At 41.3% G+C, this 17,268-nt stretch overlaps 2 protein-coding genes across 2 annotated transcripts in view; one reads left to right on the forward strand and one right to left on the reverse strand.

The window, feature by feature from the left end:
- The first annotated feature begins 298 nt into the window (after positions 1–298).
- Positions 299–17,088, forward strand: LOC128458297 (E3 SUMO-protein ligase ZBED1). Its single transcript, XM_053443078.1, has 3 exons — positions 299–393; positions 888–2,481; positions 16,819–17,088. The coding sequence occupies exons 1-3, from the start codon at positions 299–301 to the stop codon at positions 17,086–17,088; spliced, it is 1,959 nt and encodes a 652-aa protein (XP_053299053.1).
- Positions 15,945–17,268, reverse strand: part of smg1 (SMG1 nonsense mediated mRNA decay associated PI3K related kinase) — a 105,114-nt gene continuing 103,790 nt past the window's right edge. Inside the window, 1 exon segment of the mRNA XM_053444066.1 lies at positions 15,945–17,179. Coding sequence (XP_053300041.1) covers positions 17,102–17,179 — 78 coding nt within the window. The 3' untranslated portion in view covers positions 15,945–17,101.

A 17,268-nucleotide genomic window follows, 5' to 3' on the forward strand; every position in this document is an offset into this window, starting at 1 on the left:
TAAAATCGATAAAAATCGATTACTAAAAGCGTTGCCAACGATTTTAGTCATCGATTCGTTGAGTCGCGCGATTAATACGTCACTCGTAGGCGCAGAACTGTTTACTGACGCCGGCAGGTACATGCTTCATGCGCGCCCACAGCGAGCCTACAAGCGCTTTAGTGTTTGCGACCACTGCTTTTATTTTTGGACATAAAAGATGGCGGAGGGGGTTCGACCGAAATCATCCAAAGTGTGGGAGCACTTCACACTGCATAAAACTAAAAAGTGTGTTTGTTGCAATCTTTGCAAAAGCGAAATGGCGTGGCACGGAAGCACCACGGTAATGATACAACACCTCAAAAGAAAACATGTCGGAGTCATCCATGACGAGGAAGGGGGCTCGACAGCAGGGTAAGTCAATACAAAAGCTCACATTTATTCCGTTTTCAAGTAAGAACATGCAACATCTACTCTCTCTCATTTGGTTTGTTAATGTATTCGTTATCCAGCTTTACAAGCATGAAACGTTTATTAAACTAACGTAAGCGTTAGCTGGTGTGTGTGTGTGTGTGTGTGTGTGTGTGTGTGTGTGTGTGTGTGTCGGGGTGTCTGTTACTTTATTTTATTTTTTTAAAGCACTTACAGCTTAATCTGTAAATTACTGAAAACGATCTTACTTACATAATAAACTTACATACTACATTTTACTTAAACCTCCATGAGTGTAAATAAATAAAATAAATAAATAAATCATTATTATAAAAATGTGTATTGTCTGTAATTGATCTTTGGGTTACTTACTGGCCTCAACATAACAGTATTAATAACTAAAACAATGAGGCATATTAATTTTATTTAAATCGTGCTGTTTTACATACTTACTAATATTAACTTTGTCATTGCAGAAAAAAACAACCAACAATGAGTGGCTTCCTGATTGGAAGAACATCATGTACACCACAGCAAGCATCTGTCTTGACAGATAGCGTCCTTAACATGCTAGTCACTGACATGAGGCCTCTGTCAATGGTTGAAGATGACGGCTTCAGGACGATGATTCACACCTTCTATCCTGGTTACACTCTTCCCTCAAGGACCCATTTCACTAGGCTTATGGAGAGAAAATATGAGCAGACATTCAATGCAGTGAAGACTGCTTTGAACAACGGCAACAACAGCAAACTTGCTCTCACCACTGATGTTTGGACAAGTGTAGCCATTGAGGCCTACCTCGGTGTTACTTGTCACTACATCACAGACGATTGGGAAATGAAGTCAATCTGCCTCACTACCATGCCACTGCAGGACAGACATACTGGATCCAACATCGCCGAATGGTTGGAAGAAGTTGTAGCCAGGTTTGAAATCCCTCCTAGCAACATCATTGCCGTAGTCCATGATAATGGTGCCAATGTTGTGGCTGCGGCACGCATCCTGGAGGAGAAGAATGGGTGGTCCTCTGTGCGTTGCACTGGTCATACCTTGCAACTTGTGATCAATGCTGCGTTAAAGCATCCGAGCATTGAAAAGGCTGTTGGGGCTGCAAGATGTCTCGTGGAACATTTTAAAAAAAGTGAGCTAGCCAGCGGTAAGCTACGAGCAAAACAACAACAGATGGCCACACCTGAGCACAGCCTTGTTCAAGATGTAAGCACAAGATGGAACAGCACCTTTTATATGGTCAGTCGACTGATTGAGCAAAGATGGCCTGTAACAGCAACACTGTCTGACATCTCTGTCACACAGAAAGGAAAAAGGTACCTTGATTTGAAACCAGAACAGTGGATCCTGCTAGAAGAACTTTTAAAAGCCCTAAAGCCTTTTGAATGTGCCACTGTGTTCATGAGTGCAGAGAAATACACTACAATATCTGCAATACCTCCACTTGTGAAGGGGCTATTGAAGTCCACCGAGAGTGCTGCCTACGAGTCGGGCCCGTTGCAGGCTTTTCAAGTCACTGCTACCAATCAGCTCCAGGAGCGATGGAAAAGGGAGACTACCTTTTCAGACACAGCAGCAGCAAACACAGTGATTCTTGCGTCAGCATTTGACCCAAGGTTTAGGAAACTGAAGTTTCTTTCCCCTGAAGAAATCCTTTGTGTTCAAAACAAAGTGCAAAGACTGGCGCTTGGAGAGATGGAGAGGAATTTGCAGCAGCCCGACACTTCCTCCGATACAGCTTCTGCATCAACAACTCCTACCACACTACTTGATTCACTCCTTGGTTCCAGCAGTGAAGAAGGGGATGGATCAAGCGGAGATGATGATGTCAACACAAAAGTACGGGAAGAAGTCCTCAGATACTTTGGAGAAAAGAAACTTTCAAAGGAAGAAAACCCATTGCAGTGGTGGAAAAACAACATGGACAAATATCCGATAATGGCCAGGCTAGCCAAGTCCTACTTGTGTATCCCTGGCACCTCAACACCATCAGAGCGGCTGTTCTCTGCCGCAGGCAACATAGCTTCAAAGAAGAGAGCCAGCCTTAGCCAGGAGCATGTAGACATGCTTACATTTTTGCATTGCAATGCAAAGTTCATGCCTAAAACGGTTAACTGAACAGTGAGTTTGTGTGTTTGTTAGAGCACCAAGCAAGACCGCGTTAATGTCAATGTTAATGTTAATGTTCGAACAAATACAGTGTGGACAGATTGGTAGTTTGCATTTTTCTTTATTTTTTATAATTTATTTATTGTTCTAACAGAAAACCTCAGTTTGTTCACTTTATAAAAGAAAGTAGCCTTTTCATTTTTTGTATTTATATATACATATAAAAATGTATATCATACATTGTATTTTATTTTGTGTTCCATTTTTATTATTATTTAATATGACTTAATAGCTCAGGGACGTTGAAGCAATAACCTGTTATTTTTTCACTTTTCACTTCATTCTACTGTGAATTTATGTTCTGTTTTTATGTTCAGAAAGTAATGTTCAGTTTTTTAATAAAGATGCGGCAATTACAAATGTTTCTATTTTTATCCGATTCATCGATTAATCGAAAAAATAATCGACCGATTAATCGATTATTAAAATAATCGTTAGTTGCAGCCCTAGATGTAGCTTATTTCTGGCCCAGCAACCATCCATCGTCTGAGAGCAGCAGGATTCTCTGTCAGTCCAATAGCTCCACCATCACCCTTGATAACTGCATTGTTTTGCTCATGGGCCTGATCTATGGCTATTGCTGAAAATTCTCTCTCAGATTTATGCACCACAAAATTTCCTCTGTGAAACTGTTGAGCAACTTGAGGATGTTTCTCATCGATTGTCATCATGTCTTGAAGATGGATTGAGAGCCAACGTGCATAATCTACATTATTGTTATTTTTTTTTTTATTTGCCTTTATTTAACCAGGTCGGTCCCGTTGAGATACAATGACCTCTTTTGCAAGGGAAGCCTGGCCAAGACAGCAGCATACAAAATGTCAAATGTCAAACAGTCACAAGACACACACAAATCACATAACACAGATCAAACAAGATAAGTTCCCTGTTCCCTTAAGATAAGGCAACAGGACTAAAGCTCCGGATTCCCACCAAAACAAGAACAAGTGTGGTATGAAGCCGCTCCAATTTCTCTCACACGAGTCTTCAAAGTGTCAAGGTTTATGAGCTCCTTTAACTTTAGGGTTTTTTGCAGTACATTCCAAGCAGCAGGTGCAGCGAACTTAAAACAGTGCTTACCAAATTCAGTGTGTACTTTGGGCATAATTAATAAATAAAGCTCATTTGAACGTAAGCAGTAATTGCTCTGGGATTTAAAGATGTACTTACATAAGTAGTGGGGGAGCAGACCCAAGATAGCTTTATAAATAAAAATATGCCAATGTATAAGGCGGCGTGCTGCCAGAGATGGCCACTCAACTCGAGCATATAAGATGCAGCGGTGAGTGAGGGCTTTACAACCAGTGACAAACCTTAAGGCACCATGATATACAGTGTCTAGAGAACGCAGACAGTTTGCTGGGGCATTCATATATAAGAGATCACTGTAATCAAGTACAGGGAGGAAAGTGGTAGCAATCAACTTTTTTCTGGTAAAAAAAGAAAAACAAGATTTGTGACGGAAGAAGAATCCCAGTTTCACTCTTAATATTTTTACCAGATTTTCTACATGTGGTTTAAAAGAAAGTCGATCATCAATTAAAATGCCGAGATACTTGTAACAGTTCACAAGTTCAATTTCATACCCTTGCAATGACAAAATGCTGGGTGGAGACACAGGCACTTTTCTGCCATTGGAAAATATCATCAGTTTGGTTTTGGCGGCATTCAAGACAAGTCTAAGTTCAATGAGCTGATTTTCCACAAGGTTAAAAGCAATTTGTAAGTTGCCAAGGGCTTCGGCAAGAGTGGTGCCACAACAGTATATAACTGTGTCATCAGCATAAAAATGAAATTTGGCATTTGGGACGTTACTGCCCAATGTATTTACATAAATAACAAACAGAATCGGGCCAAGAACTGAGCCCTGTGGCACACCAGTAGAGACATTTAGCAGTGTGGATGAGCTGCCTTCAAAACAAACACATTGTTTTCTATTAGACAGATAATTATTAAACCAGCCAACAGACTGCTCAGATAAACCTATATCAAGCAGGCGTTGCTTCAGAATGGAATGATCCACTGTGTCAAAGGCCTTAGAAAGGTCAACAAAGAGAGCTGTGCACACTTTCTTTTGATCCAGCCAGTCTATTATATCATTAGTGAGTTTGAGTGAGGCTGTAGTTGTGCTGTGTTGTTTCCTAAAGCCGGATTGGTATGGGGAGAGAATGTTGTTAGTATGGAGAAAATCTTTCAACTGATTGTTTACTAGACCTTCAAGGACCTTTGACAGGATGGACAACTTGGAGATGGGTCGATAATTATTCAAGCAAGTAGGGTCCCCTCCTTTCAAAAGGGGAAGGACGTAAGCGACTTTCCAAATTTCAGGAATACAATTTGTGGTGATAGTGAGGTTAAAAAGATATTGGAGCGGTTTGGCAATAAAATCAGCTGCTAACTTTAAGAAATATGGTTCCAAGTGATCTGGACCTGCAGATTTACTGATATCAAGAGAGCAAAGAGCTCTATGGACCTCTTCCACTGAAAACAACCTAAAAACAAAGGAAGGTTGACCAGCAGGGATAAGGCCTTGAGACATGTTTCCAACATCTGGGGCAGAAGACGCAATATTAAGGGCAGGCATAGCAATCGTGGAAGAAGACCGAGAGAATAAGGAGCCAGAGGCAGAAAAATGAGTATTAAAACAATCAAGTATAGTTGCCCTGTCAGTTACAGTGGTAGCATCATTAACAATACAGGGTGGGAGTTCGCTATGATTTTCAGTGGCTGAGATAGATTTGATCACTTTCCAAAATTTTTTAGGGTCGTTTAAATTTTTCGTTATTGCAGAGAGATAAAAGCTAGATTTTGCTTTTTTAATAAGAAAGGTAAAACTATTTCTGAGTTGCCTAAATATAAGTTTATCTGCCTCAGACTGTGTCTTTCTGGCCTTAGCCCATGCAAGATTTCTATTATGCAGTAGATCGGCTAAATCGGGCGTGAACCAAGGATTATCCCTCCCCTTAACCTTATATTTTCTGAAGGGAGCATGCTTATCAAGCAGGGAAGATAAACCTTCAGAGAAAAATTGCCATGCAGTCTCTACATCATTAATTAATTCAATACGATCCCAGTTAAGATCATATAAATCACGGAAGAACGCCTGTTCAACAAAGGCCCTCATATTACGTTTTATCAGAATACGAGGTTTGGATTTTGGAACTTTGGCATTTCTGACTGCAGCAATCACACAGTGGTCACTAATATCATTTGCAAAAACACCTGACATCGAATACTTGTGTGGTACATTAGTCAAGACCAAGTCAATTAAAGATGATTTATCTGGACACTTCAAATTTGGGTGTGTGGGGCTTTCAATGAGCTGCGTAAGATTCAATGAAACACAGGAATCTTTGAAGGCATCAGAGTTAGAATTTAGCCAATCCCAATTTAGATCACCAGTTAATATTATTTCATTATAGGTCAGTTCAGCTAATAGCTGATTCAGAGAAGTTAGCGCTTCAGCAGTAGCTGATGGGGGTCTATAGCAGCCCACAACAGTGATGGAAAACCCATTTGAAATATCAAGTTTTATGGCTAAGAATTCAAACTGTTTACTGATTGATTTGGACTGCAGGACATTTACATTAAATTTTGATTTACAATAAATTGCAACCCCGCCCCCTTTCCTAGGACGGTCAGCCCTAAATACATTATACCCTTTGATGGCGATTGCTTTGTCAGAATAAGATTTACTGAGCCACGTTTCCGACAGAACAATGACATCTGCATCAGTTGATTTTGCCCAGATATGCAGCATATCAATATTTGATGGCAGACTACGAATATTCAGATGTATTAAACCTAGCCCGGTCCTATCCTTAAATTCAGCAGGTGTGTTACAAATAGCAATGCCAGGACCAGGATTTGGCTGGATACCAGAAATCAAGAGTAAAAGTAGCAACAGAAATCTTTTCCTACTAATTTCAGGGTTGCTAGGTGTTTCTGTTTTGGAGTGTAATCTAGCATGCAACATGACAAGAGATTTATCAGACTGTAAAAAGTTTGATTCCAGGACAGAGGTGCAAACAAGACATAACCATTGTGCAAAGACAAAAGGATCCAAATAAGAATGGGTCAGCACTTGTTCACTTCGTTCACTGAGCAAGTTATTGGTTTCAGGGTTTGGAATGATTGGAGGAGAGAACACAATACCTGATGTGCACTCCCCATGGTAGCAGGTTAACCCAGAATCCGAGAGAATCACAGTGGCGATGAGGACCATGAAAAGAGAACACATAGTACCAGCACAGAGTTCAGTCCCAAAGAGAAAACCAGGGGCAAGAAACGGTGTATCCGAGCAGGATACACCGTTCGCAATGTATTGTTTGCGAAGAAATAAGGGATCAGTTCACAAAGTGCTACACGATACAGACTAAAGTTTGCTTCCCTGAAAGATCGGACCAGTGTGAATGTTGCTAACTCCATGTTCAAAACAAGGTCCCAAAAATGGAATTGTGGACTGTTTGGTCTTGCTTCCTTACATCAATCTTCAAAGCTCATAGGTTGAGATGTAGCAGAGCAATACTCTTGATATGCTGTCTTCTTCAGCCTGTACAAACTGCAAGCAGTGATCTGGTGTACTTGCCGGGATTTTGTAATGTGTGAGGCGGTCAGAAATGATTCTGCTGAACCAGATGATGCCACAGCTGCTTCATCAAGACAGCTTGTCCAGCCACTGTCCTTCAATAGCGTCCCCATTGATTTTAGAGCTGCCATCTCAATGTGGAGACCCCCAAACATCACCACAAACTTGTCTTCTCCATATTCTTCTGGCCACTGCCATTGGATCTGTTTAGCCAAAGCATAGAGTGGTTGATCAGCTGCAACAACTGGTGTCTGTCCAGGATTTAGGAAAGCAGTTGTATCACGGATTTTCCCCATGGTATGTTTGACTGTGGCTACACAATTTGCTTTATCTCTGAGCAGGGGCAGTAAGGCGCTGATGCTGACATTAAATGCCTGGCCTCGTTTTTGGGATGCATGGTAAGCTGACCAATTGATGTTGATAGCACCACCCACCTCTTCAGTAAGAAATACTTCATCCAACCAGGCATATTCTTTCAAATGTGATCTGATTAAATCAGGGGCTGGAAAATGTGGGGCTTCTATTGATGGAGGATTTGGTTTTTGGACCATATATGCTGGTCGGATATTGGTATATGCTTCAGGAAGCTCAGGAACACCTTTTGCCTTTTTTGTTCCATCAGTCAGTTTGAGTGGATCACGCTCTTCCCCTTCCCCTTCTGTATTTATGTGCTGGAAGACTGATACACTAGTGCCATGGAATGATGTACTTGCTGTTGTGGCAGTTGGGTTGTGGTCGATATTATCTATTGCAGAAGTTGTGAACAACCCTTTCTTCAGGATTGGTGGGCAAAAAACACCATCTTCGACATACTTAGCCACAACGGCTTCTCCCAGTTGGGCAGAGATTTCTAGAACTCGATGGTATGGAATACTTAGACCATTCTGATCAAGCATATCAATGAGATGTCGCTTTCTGGTTTTGCCAAAGACACTCAAGCCCATATACACCGCAAAAGGTGTCTCACGATCTTTTGAATGTCGGTGAGTTTGAGCACCCTCCTTGTACTTGTCAAAGCAGTTATATTGCAATAGCTGCGCAATTGCAATGTCAGATTTGGATGCCCCATGTTCCAGTTGTGATTTGATGTCTGAACCATGCTCCATCATGCTAACAAATTGAAGGAGTAATGGTGGAGCAGCACCATCAGTGTCACCTTCCAAAAATGACTCAAATGTCGACTTATGTTGCAACATTTCACGTCGTAGCATTGAAGCAGCCTTAGCCAAATTAATAGCGTCATTGTACTTGCTTGTCTCTGCCAAGATTGTGCCTACATCGTTCTTGAAGGCCATCAGTATGTCTCGCCCTTGTTTATGAGCTTCCAGATGTGGAATGTGCGATATCAGTTGGTCTTTCATTCTTGTAGAATTCACATCTATTGCTTCAGAACCAAGCTGTTCTAGCCGCTCCTTGTAAAGGTGAACAAGGTCTGCGAGCCTAAAGATAGGCGGTTTAGATTCTTCACTAGCTATTTTTGTCTCGCACATGTAGCTGACTAACTCAGAAAAAGCAATTGGATGTGCTTCCTTCTTGTGGTGCACCTTAGGGTCGTTTCCTGAGTTTTCAGCATTCTTTTGGGCCCGCTCCCTGTTATAGAGTGTGACTAAACAGCCAGGGTGATATTTTACCTCCTGAGCCACAGCATCTCCAGCGCTTAGTCTGGCAAGAAGACGCCCATCATTTAGAGTCAGTGCACACTGGTTTATCCTTTCAGTCAGCTGCATGGTCATGGCTTGCCTCAAGTTTTCTTTTGTGTCAGGTTTCTCACAAAGAAAGCATTGTATTGCTTTTTGATCGTGACTTTTTCTGAGAAGCTTGCTTGTGCAGCAGCCCTCTTCTGGATCAGAGGAGAGTTCTGAGAGAGTGGAAGTTCTCTTTTGAGCTCTTTGTAATTTTGTGTTGTTGAGTAAAAGCTTACAGCTTTTATGATACTTTGCATCATTTTTTCGTAGAGTTTCCTCAATACCATCACCATCATCTAATCTGGCTGGATCTAAACCAAGTGGCATTGCATTGAGGGAATAGAATATGGGAATATTTCTCGCTAGGTTGCTATATCCAGCATCTGTTTTATTAAGTATTCTTTTTGGTAACACCAAATTTTCCTCTGTCTCTTGCTGACAAAGACAACACTTTGTCCAGTCTGTCTTACGTTTGGCATCGATTGAGTTTAGTTTTAACTAAAGACATCCTCTACACACAGCTTGAAGGTTGGTTTGTAGATGGAACAGATGGTAGTGCTACTCCTTATATAGTACCAGACAGCCAATCAAATTGTTCGTTCATTCTAGTCTTTTTCGATGTCTGAAAAAGCGACTAGCGAACAAATCTAGCGACTATTGGGGTTTGGGTTTGAAATGTCGCATGCCACAGTGCAAAAAAGAAGGAAAAAAAGCAACTAGCCACAAATCTAGCTACTATTTTTACTGTTCTCTTATACTGTATATCCCCCAAATACCTCTATCCCTCTAATAAACCCTAAACTTCACATAGTTTTCCCTGTGACCTATAACACAGCTACGCCGGGTTCATACCGGACACGGAAGCGACGCCAAAGCGTGGCGTAAGCGCAGCGCCAAGCCTCTGGCTCCCATCCACTCCCATGTTAAACCTTTGTGCCGGTCACACCGGACGCTGAAGTGCCGCGCCACGCCGCGGCTGCCTAGCGCCGTGAAGCGATCGTTTCGTCGTCGAGTCTACTTTTTCTGCTTGACGCGAGCGTATCGCGACAGGAAACACACTGAAAAATGATTTTAAACAATATTTTATATGATATAAATGATCAAATATGCATCCCATACTTTGTATTCACTTTCTGTTGTCCTGGAGTTTTAATTTTACCACTTTTACCAACCACATTATTAAATGTCCCCCTCTGCCCATCCACTACAACAACACAAGCAGTCATAAAGATAAAAAGAGAGAGAGAGAGAGAATACCTAGGGGGGCTACGTATTCTCCAAATAGGCTTGAGTGGAGAATACGTAATTTACCCTCGACACCCGACATTTAACGGAGCAAACAGAGAAGTTCTTCAACATGGATGACATTAAATTAATAATTGTTATGGAAAAGTGCAGTGAGTTGTATGATCCTCGGAACATGTTGTATAAAGACAACACCAAGAAAGACACATGTTGGGACGCTGTTGCTTAATGTTGGAGCAAAAAGTAAGTATATGCTTTTATACTACTGGATCAACGGGTGATATTATTAGCACTGCCCGGCGGTTCAGCGTTGCTTCCGGTGTGAACAGCCAAGCGCCGGCGCGCTAGGGATTAGCGCTTACGCCACGCTTCGGTGTCGCTTCCGCGTCCGGTGTGAACCCGGCGTTAGCCTATGACATGTTTTATAAATGTTTCAGATGGTTATAACTGGTAACTCCTGTTTGAAAATGTTCTAAAACATACTATGGGAATCCGATATTATTGAAATCTACAAAGTATAGGCAAAGATTATGCTGAAATGCAAAATCAGTCTAACCATGGTGGCCGTCTTGAAATACAGTGCCTTGCATAAGTATTCACCCCCTTTGGACTTTTCTACATTTTGTCATGGTATAACCACAGATTAAAATTTATTTCATCGTGAGTTTATGTAATGGACCAACACAAAATAGTGCATAATTTGGAAGTGGGGGGAAATATTACATGGATTTCACAATTATTTACAAATAAAAATCTGAAAAGTGTTGAGTGCATATGTATTCACCCCCTTTACTGTGAAACCCCTAACAAAGATCTGGTGCGACCAATTGCATTCACAAGTCACATTTGCAAGTCACATAATTAGTAAATAGGGTCCACCTGTCTGCAATTTAATCTCAGTATAAATACACCTGTTCTGTGACGGACTCAGAGTTTGTTGGAGATCATTACTGAACAAACAGCATCATGAAGACCAAGGAGCTCACCAAACAGGTCAGGGATAAAGTTGTGGAGAAATATGAAGCAGGGTTAGGTTATAAAAAAATATCCAGAGCTTTGAACATCTCTCTGAGCACCATAAAATCCATCATAAGAAAATGGAATGAATATGGCACAACCGCAAACCTACCAAGAGGAGGCCGTCCACCCAAACTGAAGAGTTGGACAAGGAGAAAATTAATCAGAGAAGCAACCAGGAGGCCCATGGTTACTCTGGAGGAGTTGCAGAGATCCACAGCTGAGGTGGGAGAATCTGTCCACAGGACAACTATTAGTCGTCTACTCCACAAATCTGGCCTTTATGGAAGAGTGGCAAGAAGAAAGCCATTGTTGAAAGGGATCCATAAAAAATCCCGTTAGGAGTTTGCCAGAAGCCATGTGGGAGACACAGCAAACATGTGGAAGAAGGTGCTCTGGTCAGATGAGACCAAAATTGAACTTTTTGGCCTCAATGCAAAACGCTATGTATGGCGAAAACCCAACACTGCCCATCACCCTGAGCACACCATCCCAACAGTGAAACATGGTGGTGGTAGCATCATGCTGTGGGGATGCTTCTCTTCAGCAGGTACAGGGAAACTGGTCAGAATAGAGGGAAAGATGGATGGAGCCAAATACAGGGAAATCCTTGAAGAATATCTGATGCAGTCTGCAAAAGACTTGAGACTGGGGCGGAGGTTCATCTTCCAGCAGGACAATGACCCTAAACATACAGCCAGAGCTACAAAGGAATGGTTTGGATTAAAGAATGATAATGTCTTAAAATGGCCCAGTCAAAGCCCAGACCTCAATCCAATAGAGAATCTATGGCAAGACTTGAAGATTGCGGTTCACAGACGGTCTCCATCCAATCTGACTGAGCTTCATCTTTTTTGCCAAGAAGAATGGACAAACCTTTCCATCTCTAGATGTGCAAAGCTGGTAGAGACATACCCCAAAAGACTTGCAGCTGTAATTGCAGCGAAAGGGGGTTCTACCAAGTATTGACACAGGGGGGTGAATACTTATGCACCCAACAGATGTCAACTTTTTTGTTCTCATTATTGTTTGTGTCACAATAAAATTTATTTTGCACCTCCAAAGTACTATGCATGTTTTGTTGATCAAACGGGAAAAAGTTTATTTAAGTCTATTTGAATTCCAGTTAGTAACAGTACATAATGGGAAAAAGTCCAAGGGGGGTGAATACTTATGCAAGGCACTGTAAATGGCGGCCATTTTAGATTTTCGAGTGGGCCCCATTCCTAAATCGAAGAGTGACCTTCAAAGATGATTTGTACCAAATTTCACGCTTGTATCACCATTTGAACGATTTCCCCAAAATATTGCTGTTATTGCCTCCACTATTAGTGAAAGCTCCCTCAGTGGCGAAATGCAAGGGGCTGGACTGACACAAACAATTCAAATACTGTTTCGTTCCTGATCCACCTATCAAAAGAGGAGTGTTATCATTTGAACGCGAGTTGCACGTAGGCTTCCGAGTATAAAAGTAACTGCAGGCATGGTCAGCGCTCACCCTCACTGAGATGACACCCTGCAGATTTTGTGCGATTGCTTTATAAACAGTCTTTTTAAAGACTCACTCCTTTCTTAGTAATACCTTCCTGCACTTGCAGCAGGCCTATTCATAGCCTAATCTAAGGAGTAATTTGCTCCACAGTCTTTTTTAGAAAGATCATAGCCCCAAGAGCTAGCCTTCTAGCTAGCTAACTTCTTCCAACTGCAGCTAGCCCTTTTCATCTTCAATCATCCACCGTGTTGCAACAAATAAAACACCAGCACTTGAATACTATTCTGTGCTGTCCCTGTCTACATTATGTACTGTTCGTTTTGTTAGGAACCATTGCCTAGCACAGCCTTATTCATTATTCGTGTGCAAGTTGCTCAAAGCCACACATACACACTCACAAGACCACGACGTTGCAATTAGAACTTTATTAACATCACACACACTGTATCAGCAACCAAACACAACTACCCCTAACCAGCTTTGGAGGGGGGCCCAGCTTGCAAACGTTTGAGAACCCCTGCACTGGAGCACCCACAATTCAGGCTTACTTGTCGTCCCTAAAGTCTCTAAAAGTAGAGTAGGAGCCAGAGCTTTCAGCCATCAAGCTCCTCTCCTGTGGAATCAACTCCCTTTCAGTTCCGGAGGTAGAAACCATCTGTACGTTTAAGAGTAGGCTTAAGACCTTCCTTTACGTTAAAGCTTATGGTTAGAAGCAGTCCAGGCTCGTCTTAGACCTACTCTTAGTTATGCTGCTATAGGTCTAGAATGTCGGGGGACACACCGCTTCTTCTTCCCAGCTTCTCCTTCCTTTTCTCCATCCATATCACATCAAAGAAATTAATATCTCATCAGTATGTTACTGACTTGACTTCTTCCCCAGAGTCCCTTTGCCTTATTGTGAACGTGGCTGACACCTACCTCTCAAACGTATTAAATACAGGGTTCATACACATTTTGACCAATGGATTTCCATGACTTTTCAATAACTTGAAACCAAATTTTCATGACCGAACATTTTGTGAAATCTCGGTGTATAATCTAAAAAGTGACAAAATGTAGCATTCAAACTAACAATGAGAATTCCAAGGCATACAGTATACCTTAAATGACACAAACCCCAAGTATGCCTGTTTATACTTTGAGCGCATTTCTTTAAAAGCATATGAATTATTTAAAACTCAGCGTAAATGAACTAGGGATGGGCATTCGATTAAATTGTCCTAATCGATCGCCGGGGGAATTAACAATCGATTTGATATATTCTGACCTCCTGCCACATAACGAACATGCAATAGTTTTCATCGATGAAAAAATGATGTCATCTACGAAATTCTTAATAATCAATTAATCGATCGTCGATTAATTATGCCCTTCCCTAAAATGAAAGACATGAAAATATGAATACAACAAACTTCCATGACTTTTCCAAAACATTTGGGAGAATTTTTTTCCATGACTTTTCCAGGCCTGAAAAAACACATTTTAAAATTCCATGACTTTTCCAGGTTTTCCATGACGTACGAACCCTGTTAATATATGGACGGTCACAATCACAATTATTTTCAGGCTTTGTAAATCACATTGCGTGTGCTAAATTAAAGTATTCGCATTAACTCCTCCCAATATTTTGTGCAGTGGGGTAGAACACCCGAAATTGTATCTTCATTAAGGAAAACGTACTAATTGCAATCCTCAGTGCGAACTGCTAGATCAGCTTGCATGTGTTTTTGTGGGTGAAATCAAGTTTGCATGTTTTTATATGCACAAACCAATTGGTACAATATTCAATTAGCACTAAGAGTAGTCTGTCCATCTTATAGAAGCCAACAACCTGTTTCCAGAGTATGTTTTTGCACTGCGGTCTGTGAAGTTTTTAACTTTACAGACCCTGTAACATATTAGTCATTAAACACCAACATCGATCAAAGGTAAATTCATACTTAAATAGTCATTGCACATTATAGCTCTAAAAGCATTGGCCGTTTTACCCTTAATGATGGAAATATTGTCCCCTTTAGCTTGGATGAGGTGAGTCAGATCAAACAGGAACCCTTCGATCAGTGCAGTGGGACTTTTTCTGCCCCACGAAGGTCTACTGTTTATCCTGACAGTCTGCACCTTAAAAAACTTCACGTGGATATTCTTACACAGAGCAGTAACCTTTCGTGAAGCAACTACAATGGCAGAGTATTTATGAAACATTAATATTCACTAGATCCAGATTTTATTCATTTTGAATAGATCCCTCTTTCCATAAGGACCATTGCATTGTGTTTCAGATTCAGGAGCGGTCAAAGGTCTTGCACGTCTACATTTCTTTGGACTATGATGATAGATCTGAAAGCACATTTCTTTCATTTCCAGCTTCTGTGAAAAAGATGCTCTGAGGATGGAGCCATTAAATAACAGTACTTCATGGAGCCCATCCAGATAAATTACATCCATTTCTGTGCTCTGACAAATGAGTTTAAATGCAAGGGGAGTTATTCTTTCTTTTGAGATTGATCTGCAATAAATCATTTTATTTGTATAGGCCATATTCACAAATCACAATTTGTTTCATAAGGCTTAACAAGGTGCAACAAACTCTGTCCTTAGCCCTGAGTAAGGAAAAGCTACCCAAAAAACCTTAACAGTGGAAAAAAAATGAAATCTAGGAGAGTAATGACAAAAACATGTATTATCCTCATGTACCCAACTATGCAATTTGGGAATTAAATAAAAAATAAACTCAACACGGTATCTCATCCTTTTATCTTGTGGTTCCCATGTTGTCTTGTGGTTCCCATGTTGTCTTGTTTTATTCTGTCACTTTCTAAAAAACGGTTTTCAATGTCTACATGAATTCCTTTATGACCAGGTGTTTGGCACTCTGGTGTCACCATTTAAAAAAAAAAACACATTGATTCTTATTATTGGAAATACTAATTAGTTTGTCTACATTTAGTTAACAATATCCAACCAGTGGATTGTAGTTGTTTGAAACATACTGCCTGGGCAGTGCAGACCCAAATTATTTAATAACCAACTTCATCGGTCTTTAACCATTTATTGAACCGACAGTAACAACTATATTGCGTCTACTGTAATTGCTCTGGAGAAAACGGACAGTCAGGGCAAATGGAGCTCTAAACTAATGTAACCCCTATTACCTTGAAATGTTTCTTTCTTTTCATTAGAGTTGAGGTGAGTGGTGGCAGATTGTTGCAGGTGACCATCATTGGGGAGTATTATTGTATTCTACGACAATCTCTAAACATGCATATAAAATAAAACTAAAATCTACAAGAAGCTAATGTAAGGAAGAACAGCTGAATAAAAGTCATCTCTTCTCAGCTCCATGTTTATTTGGCATTCAACAAAATTGACTAAAAGCTTTAAGAATTAACAATTTGCACCATCACCAAAAACATAATTTCTCCCACTAAAAATGTAAAATTAAAAGTTACTAAAAACGCAAGCATTGGGGGTGGGGAGTGAATACATGAGGTCAGCAACAGATTTTGACAGGCAAGTGAAAGAAGGCCGAAGTCTACCATAGGTCTAAAGATGACTGAAAATAGTTACAAATCACAAAAGACCAAAGATGCATACTGAAGAAAGCGTCAGATAAAGGTCCTTCACCTTTTACGTGTCCCTTCTAGACTCAGATGAGCCCTCCAGAAACATTTCAAATGACAGGATGTTTCTCTTCTACCCATAGTTCAAATAATCCTCCTGAGAAAACAATTCCAGTTCATCTTTTAATCGGTGACATGTGACAACACTTCAGAGATGTGTCAAAGTCTACACTGTTCAATCAAAGTATGGTTTGATTATTGTTTTCTACTTAAATTTCTTTCAGGTGGGTTCCCATGTAGCCTTGGGAATGCTGTTCAACCTACATTCTCATAATTTATACCGTTCTGTATCACCCACTGACCAATCAGAATCCCAACGCCATTGATGAACAGATACGAGAAAATCGAAATGCCCCATCCATCTGAGCCCCGGTAAACAGCGCATCAGCTGTGTGCTTCAGAGGGAAACAACTCACTTCCTGCTTCATCCTGCCATCAGTTGGTGTTAGATTGGCTCCACAGGATGGAGTGATGTTTATGGGTACAACTTGATAGTGAGCTATCCGGTTGAGGGGGGGGAAGTATCTCCAGGTCGAGGCTAAGGAGGCCTTTTCCCTCCTTCCCCCCTCCCCCATTCAGCACAGCTTTGCTCTGTCAAACCCCAGAAAGGAAGGTGGGACTGCAGGCCCACTAAGCGTTGTGTTAGCCCGATCGCCGATGGTTGGGGGAGTGTTGTTGCAGCAGTGCTACGAGGTCGCTAACCCAGTTAGGGTGCCCAGGAGTTTGGGAGGGCAGACTAAGCATCCACTTCCCATCTACTCCCCCGTGTGGCCCGGTGCTGCTGTTCCAACACCCCAGACCCGCTGGACTCTGGTGGATCTCCAAGCCTTCGCTGGACCAAAGACATGAAGCAGTGCAGCAATCACACCCAGGCAGTCCAGCCCTCATACAGCTGAGCGAGGTTGTCCATGTTTGTGGCCTCTTTGATGATAAAGTCCACCTGCAACCGAACAACAGGACCATTAATCAACCAACTGAATGTGTGACATTCATTCGGTGACTTGACTCTTGTGTTCTGTATACTCTGTT

This window comes from Pleuronectes platessa, chromosome 16, assembly GCF_947347685.1.
Source record: "Pleuronectes platessa chromosome 16, fPlePla1.1, whole genome shotgun sequence".
In the NCBI taxonomy this organism is placed as follows: domain Eukaryota; kingdom Metazoa; phylum Chordata; class Actinopteri; order Pleuronectiformes; family Pleuronectidae; genus Pleuronectes; species Pleuronectes platessa.